General features: G+C 39.9%; 1 protein-coding gene across 3 annotated transcripts in view; it reads left to right on the top strand.

Moving 5' to 3' along the window:
• Positions 1–13,332, top strand: part of PRUNE2 (prune homolog 2 with BCH domain) — a 278,110-nt gene that overhangs the window by 222,164 nt on the left and 42,614 nt on the right. For all 3 annotated transcript variants that reach the window (XM_068236688.1, XM_068236694.1, XM_068236677.1), the window contains exons 11-12: positions 4,467–4,553; positions 11,275–11,373. In XM_068236688.1, coding sequence (XP_068092789.1) covers positions 4,467–4,553; positions 11,275–11,373 — 186 coding nt within the window. The remainder of the gene's footprint in view (positions 1–4,466; positions 4,554–11,274; positions 11,374–13,332) is intronic.

Raw genomic sequence — 13,332 nt, 5'->3', positions numbered from 1 at the left:
TCCATACACAAGCAGGCTGTATACAGCTTTCCTTTTGAATCTCAAAAGATCATTTGTGTGTTTACCTTCTGTCCCCTTCTTCTCTCATGCACTGAACATTACAGGCTTCCTGCAGACAGCTCTGCCTGTGTTTGTAATTCCTCAGTATGTGTCAGCCAGCTACTTTCACAGCCTAACAGAGGAGGATTTTTATCCAGCTCTCTTCTATCACTGATAAGATAGCAGAAAAGCTGCTGGCTTATGTAAATAAAACACATACTGGAATGTGCATAGAGGAACAGACCAGCACGGAAGAGTTGGCAGCCTTCCAGACACAGGCCGACAAGTCTGACAGGGGAAAGATGCATTGATTTATTACAGAGACCGTGACAGAACAAAGTGCTGCAGTGAGCCAGAACAGATTAGAATAGGTTTAGGAACTTGTAGGATGGTAGAAAAAACGTTGTAATTTTTGTTACAGAGTCACTTTAAAGAGAATCTGTACTCTAATATTCTTACAATAAAAAGCATACCATTCTATTCCTTATTTTCTCCTGTGCCCCTTTGTGCTGTTTCTGCCACTCCCTGCTGCAATCCTGGTTTGTAATGAACAGTTTTAGGCAGTGTTTACAAACAAAAGACTGGCTTCTAACCACAGTATCATAGGCTGAGAACTAGCTTACTGTGTGACCCATACAGAGCTTGGAGGGGGTGTGTAAAGCTTCTGCCAATGACAAGCAGTGCTGCACATTCCACAATTTCCAGCCTCAGGCCGGCAGACACGACAGAAGAAAGGAGATAAGATTTATTACAGAGACAGTGCAAGTAGGAAAGGCTGCAGTAAGACAGGCCACATTAGAACAGGTATAGGAACTTATAGCATAGAAGAAATAAGGCTTAAAATTTTGTTACAGAGTCTCTTTAATACATTGGTTATGAGATGAAGACTTATCAATACATTATTTGCTATAGAGATTTGCATGCCAACATGAGAAAGCAGAAAGTCCATGTGCATGCAAACACATACAAGCACACACAAATATTCATTATTAAACTAACAAAAATTTAAACCTATGCAAACCATTTCATTTACAGCAAGAAAATTACACACAAATGTTTGTTTTATGTCATCCACCTCCAGCCATTAGTTTATTTCCCTGAACACACACACACAAAAATCTAAATCTGTATTCCTTCAAAGAGTCAAATACAGAATGCCCCTTACCACCTTCCCCAGGCAATACAACAAGTATTTTTTTTCTTTGCTTACTTAAACAATCACATACTAATTTCAGTCCGCTAGATTTGCTTAATTTTAGGTCTTTTAGACCTGTGTATTAAGCAGATACTAGAAGGGGTGGCTCAGGGGGTTACTAACCAGAACTGTATGTTTGTAACATTACTGTAACTATTCTGCAGATTTTGAGCCGGTTGGTCACACTTACCTTTCAAAAAAGAAAGAAAAAAAAACTTTGCTTTAATTTTAGGCACTGAAATCTAGATCAGCAAATATCCGTGAGTGAAACATCCTCTTATTGTTTTGTTGTATAACGAAGTTAAGATTACAGATACAAAAAAGGATCTATTGACATACAAGTCCTTGTACAATTTAGACCTCGTCTATCAGAAGGATTTGGTACAATCAGGGCCAGTTCAAGTAACAATGGGGCCCTAGGGCAAGATTTGCCTGGGGGCCCCCCAACAAACACCACCCTGACCAAAAAGCGTCATCAGAGGCCTTTTGTTGCAGCCAAATTTCCTTCCTGGGCCCCTGAGCTGGCTGCTGACCCTCCCCCAATCATCCCCCAACTTAACAGACTCTGCAGTGTCCCTGGGGAGCAACAGTTCAGATGGGGGAGGGACAACTTGGGGGCCCCTACAGGCTCTGGGGCCCTGGGGCAACTGCCTATTTTTTCCTATGGTAGCTCCGGCCCTGGGTACAATTGCACCACACCTCCTATACCCTGGAATCAATTGGATATAAAATCCTGGTCAGCCCCAGAGTCAACCTCAGACCAATGGAAACAGAATTTTCTGTCATGCTGTCCCTTTAGAACTCCTTATTAGGGATGGTCAGTGAGAGGAAAAATCGTTACGAGTTCATACAGGATTATACGAATGATTTTTTTTGCACAGATCCACTGCGCTTTTACAAGCAGGTAGCCCACAAAAAGAAAAGGCTATACATCGCGTAATACTGTTTGCATAAAACAACACACTAAATTCCTGTGCAGTGTGAACCAAGTGCCGTCACTCGTGATAAACCACCACCCTGCAATCAGATGGCCTCACCAGATTGTATGAAAACAAAGTACCTCAGCGCAAAGACAGACAAACCTGCTAAATAGCAAGGGTTCAGAAATGGTGGAAAACAGTACCTGTCTCGATGGTTTCCCACCTCAGATTCACGTCAGGTGCCCCAAAATACTTGCTGTAATCCCGATATCCCAGGGTCAGCGGTGTATCGGGATTCCGGGATTACAGCAAGTATTTTGGGGCACCTGACGTGAATCTGAGGTGGGAAACCATCGAGACAGGTACTGTTTTCCACCATTTCTGAACCCTTGCTATTTAGCAGGTTTGTCTGTCTTTGCGCTGAGGTACTTTGTTTTCATTGACTGTCACTTTGGGCTTTGGAGCCAGCCCACCTCACAGCTGCAGCACCATCACATTGCGCTCCTTTCACTGTTTTATTGCTCACCAGATTGTAGCCACCGCACTTGTCAGGTGGGTCTCATGCTCTGCACTATGCTTCACCAAAGAACATCATTGAACCATAACAAGTTCCAGTATCAGTTTCTTTAAAGTGTAACTGTCGGGCATAAAATCAAAAATCAATTCTTTATTTTTATCTGGTAAACAAGTAATGTGGATGCTAACCAGGCAATCCAAAAGTTAAAATCTCTATTACATTTCTTGTTTATAAATGATCATTCCCCAGTTTACCTGAATCTTATGTGGTTCGTTGAAGCAAAAAGGAAGTTGCAGGGCATGCTGGGTTGTCTTTTTTTGCTTCTTTATTTCCCCTCAGACTAAACTAATGTACAGAAGCAAAAATGGACAACCCAGCATGCCCTGCAACTTCCTTTGTGCGGCAACGTGCCAAATAAGAGCCAGGTAAACTGGGGAATGATCATTTATCAGCAAGATAAGTAATAGTGATTTTAACTTTTGGATTGCCAGATTAGCATCCTTATTACTTGTTTACCAGATCAAAATAAAGAATTGATTTTTGATTTTATGCCCGACAGTTGCACTTTAACCTTCAATAAAACATATAAAACTTTCAGTGCGCAACATTCCAAAATCCAAGAGAAAAAGGCAGTGGCGTAGCTAAGGAGCTGTGGGCCCCGATGCAAGTTTTACAATGGGTCCCCCAAGCACTCTATACATAACAATTGATACAGCATCAAAACCTGCCAATGGCAACTACAGTCTCAGAGGTGCAGGAAGGGGATGGGGGACAGTTTGTTAATGATTACCACTATTCAAAGTATCTATAGAAGTGATTATTATGAGCACAAGACCAATAGAGAGCTAATACTGCAGTTGAGGTAGAGCCCTTCGGGGCCACTCTGGCCCAACGGCCCTAATGCAGTCGCAACCTCTGCAACCACTATTGCTATGCCCCTAGAAAAAGGGCATATCACAGCGGCGTTCCTAGGGCCTTGGATAGCTGTCTGTTGGTTATTGGGCGGCATCCTGCTCACCAAGTTTCCCCGCTAGCCAGTGGAACGGGAAGGGAGTCTGGCTAGCATGGGAGCTTGGTGAGCTGACAAGTAAGGTGGCTATAATCCAATGAGCTTCCCTGATTGTGGGGTGGTGGTTTATCACAAGTAACGGCACTTGGTTCACACTGCACAGGAATTTTAGTGTGTTGTTTTATGCAAACAGTATTACGCGATGCATAGCCTTTTCTTTTTGTAGGCTGCCTGCTTGTGAGAGCGCAGTCGATCTGTACAAAAAATCGTTTACTATCTGGACTTGAAAATACCACAGCAAACTCATACAATCTTTTTCACTAAGAGGACTTGTGCTAAGGTCATATTTTGTATATAACGTGGCGCAGCCTTTTGTAGTATAAAAGGATTATACAAATATTGTATGCAAATTATGCAGCTTGAAAACTAGCCATTAGAATCCCGGTAAGGTGTCATTTGATTGGTGTGTTTGCAAGCTGCATAAATTTGCACACAGAATTCACATTATCCAGTATGAACTTAGAACAATTTGCATCTCACTGACCATCCCTCCTCCCTACCATCTTGAGGCTAAGTTTTCTGATACTGGTTAAAATCTGAACATCAGTCAATTATTTTAGGATAAAGAAGGTTATTTTTATTAAATTTAGCATTTTTCCTTGTTTTAGCAAAATAAAAAAATGAATATAGACATTGATTAAATCAGTGTCTAATTACCGGTAAGCAATTCTTGTGTCCCATCATGATGTATCGTGTGTATTTGAATTTTTTTTTATTTTATTACAGGCTAAGGAAGAATTTGAAATCATTCATAATTGTTCATCCTTCTTGGTTTATCAGAACTATATTAGCTGTGACTCGACCATTCATAAGGTAATGAAGAATAAATAATAACAAAATGAATGTCTTCTTTTTTTTCTATTGTATCCCACTTGATAATGTCTCGTTAAAAAGTTAATTTATGTGATAGCCAATTCAGGTCAATAACCAGCTGTCTAAAATAGAAATGAATACATTGTACTAGGCGAAACACTAAATCAAATCAATCAATACTTAAAGGATACCAGAGCCCAACTTGCTCTGCTTAAAAAACATGTTGTGCTGGTGGGAGGGGGTCAGTGTTTACTTACCGGGAGCCACAACGGGGGGCAAAAAAAGGGGAGAACAGAGGCATGTAGATTCTAACAGAGGGAGCGGTAAGTGAACACTGACCCCCTCCCACCAGCACAACATGTTTTTTAAGCGAAGCAAGTTGGGCTCTGATATCCTTTAAACCAAACCTGAAGTAAAAATAAACTTAGATATTACATTGTATGTGTAGTACAGCTAAGAAATAGAACATTAGTAGCAAAGAAAAGAGTCTTATACTGTTTCCAGTGCAGGAAGAGTTAAAAAAAACATCAGTTGTTATCTATGCAAAAGCGCTTCTCTAAGCTCTTCCACCCACTCAGTTGAATACAGTCCTGTTTTCTGAAGCATTTAAAAAGCAAAGAAAGAGTGAGAGACAGCTTGAAATAAGGTTTTACAGCAGGAAACTGCAAAGGGTCATTATTACTGCTTTGTTTTATAGTTTAAAAGACAGAATGGGCTTTTAAAACTGCAACTGTGACATAGTGATGCAATGTTATTACAAAATCTACATAACTGAAAATAAAATAAAAAAATAAAAATATGAGACTTTTTTCCTTGCTACTAATATTCTATTCCATATCCTTACGACACATACAATTCATTATATCATAAGGTTTTTTTTCAATTCAGCTTTGCATTAAAGAAATAAGACCAGAGTGTTCACTAGAAGGGTTGATACTACTATTAAAACTTAATTACTTTGGACACACAGGGCCTGATCCAATTAACTTTTTCTCCTAAGATTTCTTCTAGGAGATAATTTGTATCTTCTGTTTAAGAAAACTTTTGAGCACTCTGCAACACAAAAATTACCAAAAAGCAGGTGAAAAAGTACTGTCCAAATTATTCTGAGTATTTCCTTGCTTGCTGGTGGCTTAAACGGCATTTTATTCATAGTTACATAGTTACATAGTTATTTTGGTTGAAAAAAGACATACGTCCATCGAGTTCAACCAGTATAAAGTACAACACCAGCCTGCTCCCTCACATATCCCTGTTGATCCAGAGGAAGGCGAAAAAACCCTTACAAGGCATGGTCCAATTAGCCCCTAAAGGGAAAAATTCCTTCCCGACTCCAGATGGCAATCAGATAAAATCCCTGGATCAACATCATTAGGCATTACCTAGTAATTGTAGCCATGGATGTCTTTCAACGCAAGGAAAGCATCTAAGCCCCCTTTAAATGCAGGTATAGAGTTTGCCATAACGACTTCCTGTGGCAATGCATTCCACATCTTAATCACTCTTACTGTAAAGAACCTTTTCCTAAATAAATGGTTAAAACGTTTTTCCTCCATGCGCAGATCATGTCCTCTAGTCCTTTGAGAAGGCCTAGGGACAAAAAGCTCATCTGCCAAGGTATTATATTGCCCTCCGATGTATTTATACATGTTAATTAGATCCCCTCTAAGGCGTCTTTTCTCTAGACTAAATAAACCCAGTTTATCTAACCTTTCTCGATAAGTGAGACCTTCCATCCCACGCATCAATTTTGTTGCTCGTCTCTGCACCTGCTCTAAAACTGCAATATCTTTTTTGTAATGTGGTGCCCAGAACTGAATTCCATATTCCAGATGTGGCCTTACTAGAGAGTTAAACAGGGGCAATATTATGCTAGCATCTCGAGTTTTTATTTCCCTTTTAATGCATCCCAAAATTTTGTTAGCTTTAGCTGCAGCTGCTTGGCATTGAGTACGATTATTTAACTTGTTGTCAATGAGTACTCCTAAGTCCTTCTCCAAGTTTGATGTCCCCAACTGTATCCCATTTATTTTGTATGGTGCTAGACCATTAGTACGTCCAAAATGCATGACCTTACATTTGTCAACATTGAATTTCATCTGCCATGTATGTGCCCATATAGCCATCCTATCCAGATCCTGTTGCAATATGACACTATCTTCCTGAGAGTTGATGATTCTGCACAATTTTGTATCATCTGCAAAAATAGTAACATTGCTCACTACTGCATCTACTAGGTCATTAATAAATAAATTGAAGAGCACTGGACCCAGAACAGACCCCTGTGGGACCCCACTGCTAACAGTCTCCCATTTTGAGTACGATCCATTGACCACAACTCTTTGTTTTCTGTCCATTAGCCAGTTCCCTATCCATGAACACAGACTCTTCCCCAGTCCTTGCATCCTCAACTTTTGCTCCAGACTTTTGTGGGGAACAGTGTCAAAGTCCTTTGCAAAGTCCAAGTATATCACATCTACAGCATTCCCAATATCTATATTAGCATTCACTACCTCATAAAAGCTGAGCATGTTAGTCAAACAGGACCTGTCTTTAGTAAACCAATGTTGATGCTGAGAAATAAGATTATTTTCTACTATGAAGTCATGTATAGTATCTCTTAGTAACCCCTCAAATAGTTTGCATACAACTGATGTTAAACTTACAGGTCTATAATTTCCTGGATCAGATTTTTTGCCCTTCTTAAATAATGGGAAAACCGCCAATCCACTGGGACTCTGCCAGTTGCAAGAGAGTCACAAAAGATAAGATAAAGGGGTTTATCTATAACTGAACTTAATTCCCTTAGGACCCGAGGATGCATGCCACCCGGGCCAGGTGCCTTGTCTATTTTTAATTTATTTAGTCTTGCCTTCACTTCTTCCTGCGTTAAGTATTTAATATTACAGTTAGAAGATTGAGACTCTTCCGCCTCTGTAGTTTGCAACAGTGCTGTTTCTTTTGTGAAGACAGAAGCAAAGAAAGCATTTAATAACTCTGCCTTACCTTGGTCATCCACCATTGAGTTCCCATCCTCATCATTTAGGAGTCCTATACAGTCAACCTTTCTTTTTTTAGAGTTAATGTACTTGTAAAACTTTTTTGGGTTAGATTTGATATCCTTAGCGATTTGTTTTTCAGCTTCAATCTTTGCCTGCCTAATTTCTTTTTTACAATTTTTATTGCACTCCTTATAATTGCTTAGTGCAGCCTCGGTCCCCTCCTGTTTTAAGACCTTATAGGCATTCTTTTTCCTCTTCATTTTATCTTTAACCTTTCTATTCATCCATAGAGGCCTTTTTTTATTCCTAGACATTTTGTTTCCATATGGGATATACATACTACAGTATTGATTGAGTATAAGTTTAAAAGCTTGCCATTTCCCTTCAGTGTCTTCCCCTTGTAGTACATTATCCCAGTTCACCAAACTTAGTGCCTGCCTAATTTGAGTGAACTTTGCTTTTCTAAAATTCATAGTTTTAGTGGTCCCGCTGCCCCGTGGCCTATCAGTCACCAGATCAAACGTTATCATGTTGTGATCACTATTTCCCAAATGTTCTTGAACCTGCACATTTGATACATTATCTGGTCTATTAGAAATGATCAGATCCAGTAACGCATTCCCCCTAGTTGGTTCAGTTACCATTTGAGTCAAGTAACTGTCCTGTAGTGCTGCCAGATGTAAAATATCACCTGGGAGAAAACTTATGTGAAAAAGTGGCCCACAATGAGAAGGCCAGATTATTTGGAGAAATCATTGATGCTTGGAAAAATTGAGGGCAAAAGAAAAGGATGGCACACGGCAGAGGCTAGGATGGATAGACAGTATATATGAAGCTATGAACATGCCTTTGAAACCACTGAAAGAAGCCATGATTGACACATCTGGTGTACAGAACTACATATGGTCATGAAGAGTCCAAGTTAAATGAGGAGAAGAGGCTAAACACTGATACCTAACTTTTTATCACCAATAAGTAAAAGAACCTTTACAAAAGCAGATTTTTTTTGCTCTTCATTGCTATTACTCTGTTGCTCAGAGGAGATCACAATAATATTCCTACCTAAGTCATAGGCTAATGCCTTTATCACTGTTGGGGGGAAACCAGTTAATGGATGTTTTGGGAACATGGGTGGAAATTCATACAGACATGGGGATATGAAGAAGAATCTCAAAAAAAACAAAAACCTCTATGCAAATACATTCCTGACTGAGATTTGAACCCAGGTCTCTAACCTGGAAAGGCAAGAATCACTACATCAGTAGGTTACCTTTACTCTAATAAGTCAAATTATGCATTTTTTTTGTCTGACAGCACAAAAGGTAAAATCAGGACACTTGTTCCCTGCTGACACACTATGCTCTTACTATTGTGTACCTTACTGAAGTATGTACACCGTCAAGTTTTTTATATGTAATCATTGCCAATGGCACATATAGAGTTTGAAGTTGTCACATAACTACTGTAAATCTTACTTATACATTTCATGTCTGACAAGTGCAATAAATGCAGCATAGTACAATAGTGTTTAGTTCTTAGAATACGTTTTTTAATCTTTTTGATGGCTACAATAGATCGTGTACTCAGTATGAGCACAATGAGGATGCAACATGTAGTGGATTTTAACTGTAATGCAGAGTACAGTAATGCATTCTGCTCCTTACTAAAACTACACACACATTTCCAAGGCTGAATCCATTATTGGATGTTGCTGAGAAGGTCATTTGTGATCCATCATGTTGGATCAGTAACAATTGTTGGATCAATAGCTTTAGTTGTTGTGGGAACATCCTTTGAAGTTCCTGCGTTGGGGTACCTCCTGTTCGTCCTTTTACCTCCCCTTTCCATAAAACAGACTCAGGGCTGAGAGCTGAGCAGTGGGCCTTTACTGTTCTTGTTCCAAAACTGTCACCTAAAACATTCCTTCCATCTGCAAATCAAAATCAGGAAATAAGGATGGGGTAAGGTGACATATTCTTGAGGGAGGGAGGGCAGATGAAGACTTCCACACTCACTGACTACTGGGAGGTGGTTTGAGAGCCTCCCTCATCCTCGGCAGCCTGGAAAGGCTCACAGCCTGGAAGACATGAACACTTATTTCTTTCTGAAAGTGAGTCTGAAAGTCTTCATAAATATTTAGTAAAAGCCATTGGCCATTGTAATATTGACAGGAATGTTGAGATCTGCACGTGAGAGTGTGATAGAGTTCATGTTTCCTGCAGTGCTCTTACAAGAAGCTAAAATTAGATTTTCCTGACTGGCCGCCATTGTGGAATGTTACTGATGGGGTTTTTACCGTTTTTCTGCTAAGAAATTCTAGTCTTGAGTTACAGTCATGTACGCTTGGTCGATTCATCATGGTTTATGGAAAGTTTCATAAGAGGGAGGATTTTAAATGATTGGATGATTGGACAACACTTGGTTATATTGATGTTTTCACATTCACTCCAATTTTTAGGCCGACAACCCTGTATAAGCCGTGCCAATCTTCAATGGCTCACCACACTCCAAACAATGGGTTGTAATCATTAACATTTATGGTGCACAGATAGTGTATGTAAAGGTTAGCTTGAGTAACGCAAATAGCATAAAGGTGTGATGCAGGTAATGTTATGTGCACTATTGTCTCAGCAAAATCAATCAACCCTGTGCACACTCTCATGCAAATACTAACTGCAGACCAGCCATCCAGGAACTGCTACTATCCCTACAGCTGAGTTAAAAGCAGAGGTCTTAGTTTACAGAAAAATGCATTATTTTGCACAGTCACATACGCCACATAGAGGCTTCCCTGAATTTGTATGTGTCCCAACTCTATCCCTATAACATCCATAATGCAAAATGCAAGCATACAGTGCATCACCCTACCAAAAGATTAGGAACACATCCGATTGTCCTCTCTTGGGACAGATAGTGCTTTGAGCTAATTTTATATGTATGCTACAATATACATTCATACGCACCATGCACACAACAGCGTGAGCTGTGCTAATGCTGACAGTGATTACAAGACACAGAGAGAGAGCACTGGATTTAACCCTGACCACAAACATTATACAATACAAGAAAAACAGAATCCAGGCTCATATCCTCAAGTGAAGACATTAGGCAAGGCAAAATGGAGGTGTTAAAGGTGGTGTGGCCTGTCAGACAACAAACTCAATTAATCCTTTGCACACTCTCATGCAAATACACATTGCAGATCAGCCATCCAGGAACCACTACTACATTTTGTTGGCTGACTTAACACACGCTATATTGGTAACATACAGCTAAATAACATCGATTTCGCACAACACAAATCAAATACGAAGTCACATCAAGTAGATATGTCTCAAACTTATTTGTGCAGACACTTATATCAAAACAATTTCCTCTGGGAAGGCTTGGGAAAAAAACTTGGCTGGTTCCCATATGGAAAAGAGTAGCTAGAATGGTATGACGTAATTGCAAAATACATATATTACTTTAATTAGCATTTCTCTGCCCTACATTCTAAATATGTTAGTGGAAGCATTGTATAATCATTTGCAATATGTCATACCAATGTAGCTACTCTTTTCTATAAATACATTTAAAGTATTTCAGCATTACCTTGAAGAAAAAGATGAAAAAAAAAGGACCAAAAACATACATGCTATATCGCAATGTTACATCAGTATAGTTAATTTTTTTTGTCCCTAACACTAGTCATAAACATTTTTTTCCTTATCTTGTAGCACCAAGTTCAGCAGCAAGATAAGCTATGTATCCAGTTTAGCAGAGCTACGAGAACTTATTCCAATGGACTATGTGCAAATTCCAGAAAGTATTATCAAGTAAGTCATGTTAATATCTTAAGTAGCATGTTTCTTCCCATAGAGATCATACGCCCCAAAGGTCATTGTATGAGGGTGCGTAGCTCTACAACTCCCTTATTACTTATTACTGTGCACAGTTCCTGTCAGACACTCTGGGACCAACAAAGCTTAGGATGAAAATACCAAGGCTAATATTCACAAGTCATGAATCTGATCTAGGCACTGTTTGCAACTGTTGGGCAGGGATCAGACTCTACAACATTTTTTGAAGATAGCAAGATTTGAGTAGAGCGGCAGAATGGTTTGTATTCTACTGAAAAAAAATTCCGGCCTATGAATGTGAAACCACCATATATGTTGGAGCAATATACAACCAGCAGATTGAATCAAAGTGATACAATCAATCAGAAATTTATCAGAAAAATCAATACATGCATGGCCAACTTAAGACATCTGACCCCACATGACCAGCATCCGGGAAAATGTAGCCCACACCTGCCTTTGATTTTGTAGTAAAGTGTGATGATCATTGAGGACTGAGTTGAGTACAGCCACGCTAGAGTTAAAAAAAGTGTCCTTCTGAGCCAGGTGTACTTGTGGATGAAATATACAGATCGCTCATCTAACTGGCCTCTGACGTATGCGATTGTCCTAAAATGTGGCACAGCTTAGAGATTTGACTGACTAAAAGCGTAATAAACGGCCGTAGCTATATTACGTTTATACTAACCATATTGTCTTTAATGAGCATAGATAAAAATTTAATTACATCACCTTCTAAGTGGATTGGTGAGATTTCAATAAGTCACCTGCTGCCAAAATGGTATCGGGAACACTTTTCTTGGTTGAACACTGCGGTGACTTGTGTGCTGAAAAGTTATAATAAATGAGCATAGAAGAGTTAAGTTAGCCATACATGCATTGATTTTTCTGTGTTATTTCTAGCAGATTTGACCACTTTTATTGAATCTGCTAGTAATCAATTAGCCCTGCATATCCATATTGATTGAGTTTTGATTGAGCTTGTGCAGTCGTATCAATCAGTCTGATCATACAATTTGGCAAATAATCCATGTGATGAGAATGGGTCAGGAGCAGTGGGGGAATGGGATTGATGGCCCATATCTTTATATTGCATCAAGCAGTACAAACCTTTTGGTTTGAAAGAAGCTTAATATATTTCTGATGATATCTAATCAAATCAAATTTGCCAAGTATGGTAGGTAGGATTCAATCATTATCCAATCAGACAGGGATCAATCAACTTTGCATATTGGGCCATAACTGACCTGTGCATGACTAGCTTAACCACCTGAGCGGGTTGGACGAGCTCAGCTCGTCCATGACCGCCGCGGTGGCTTGCTCAGCCCCTTGTGGGTCTTTTTTTATAATTAAAAAAAAAAACACGCAGCTAGCTGCGTGTTTCATTCGATCGCCGCCGATCCGCCGCGAAAGAGGGCCCCCCCCAGACCCTCAGCGCAGCCTGGCCAATCACCGTCAGGCTGCGCTATGGGGTGGATCGGGACTCCCCGTGACGTCATGACGTCGATGACGTCATTCCGATCATCGCCATGGCGACGAGGGAAGCCCTAACAGGTAATCCCGTTCAGAGCGGGATTTCCTGTTGGGTATGATTGCCGGCGGCGATCGGAGGGGTGGGAGGGATGCCACAGGGAGGGGGGAATCATGTAACTAGCGCTAGGCTAGCTACATGATAAAAGAAATATAGGTTAAAAAAACCCACCCGCGGCTGAGCGCCGCAAATAATCAAAACGCCAGGGTGGTTAAAAGGACTCTGTGGTGAGAGGGATATGGAGGCTGCCATATTTGTTTCCTTTTAAAAATGCCAATTGCCTGATTGTCTTGATAATTATTTTGGCTGCAGTAGTATCTGAATCATACACCTAAATCTAGCAGGCAGCTAATTTGGTTAGATTTGATTCAATTCACTTTTTCTCCTAAGTTTTCTCCTAGGTG

This window comes from Hyperolius riggenbachi, chromosome 1, assembly GCF_040937935.1.
Source record: "Hyperolius riggenbachi isolate aHypRig1 chromosome 1, aHypRig1.pri, whole genome shotgun sequence".
NCBI lineage: Eukaryota > Metazoa > Chordata > Amphibia > Anura > Hyperoliidae > Hyperolius > Hyperolius riggenbachi.
Note: the sequence above shows the minus strand (reverse complement) of the source record. Positions and strands in the feature narration are given on the sequence as shown.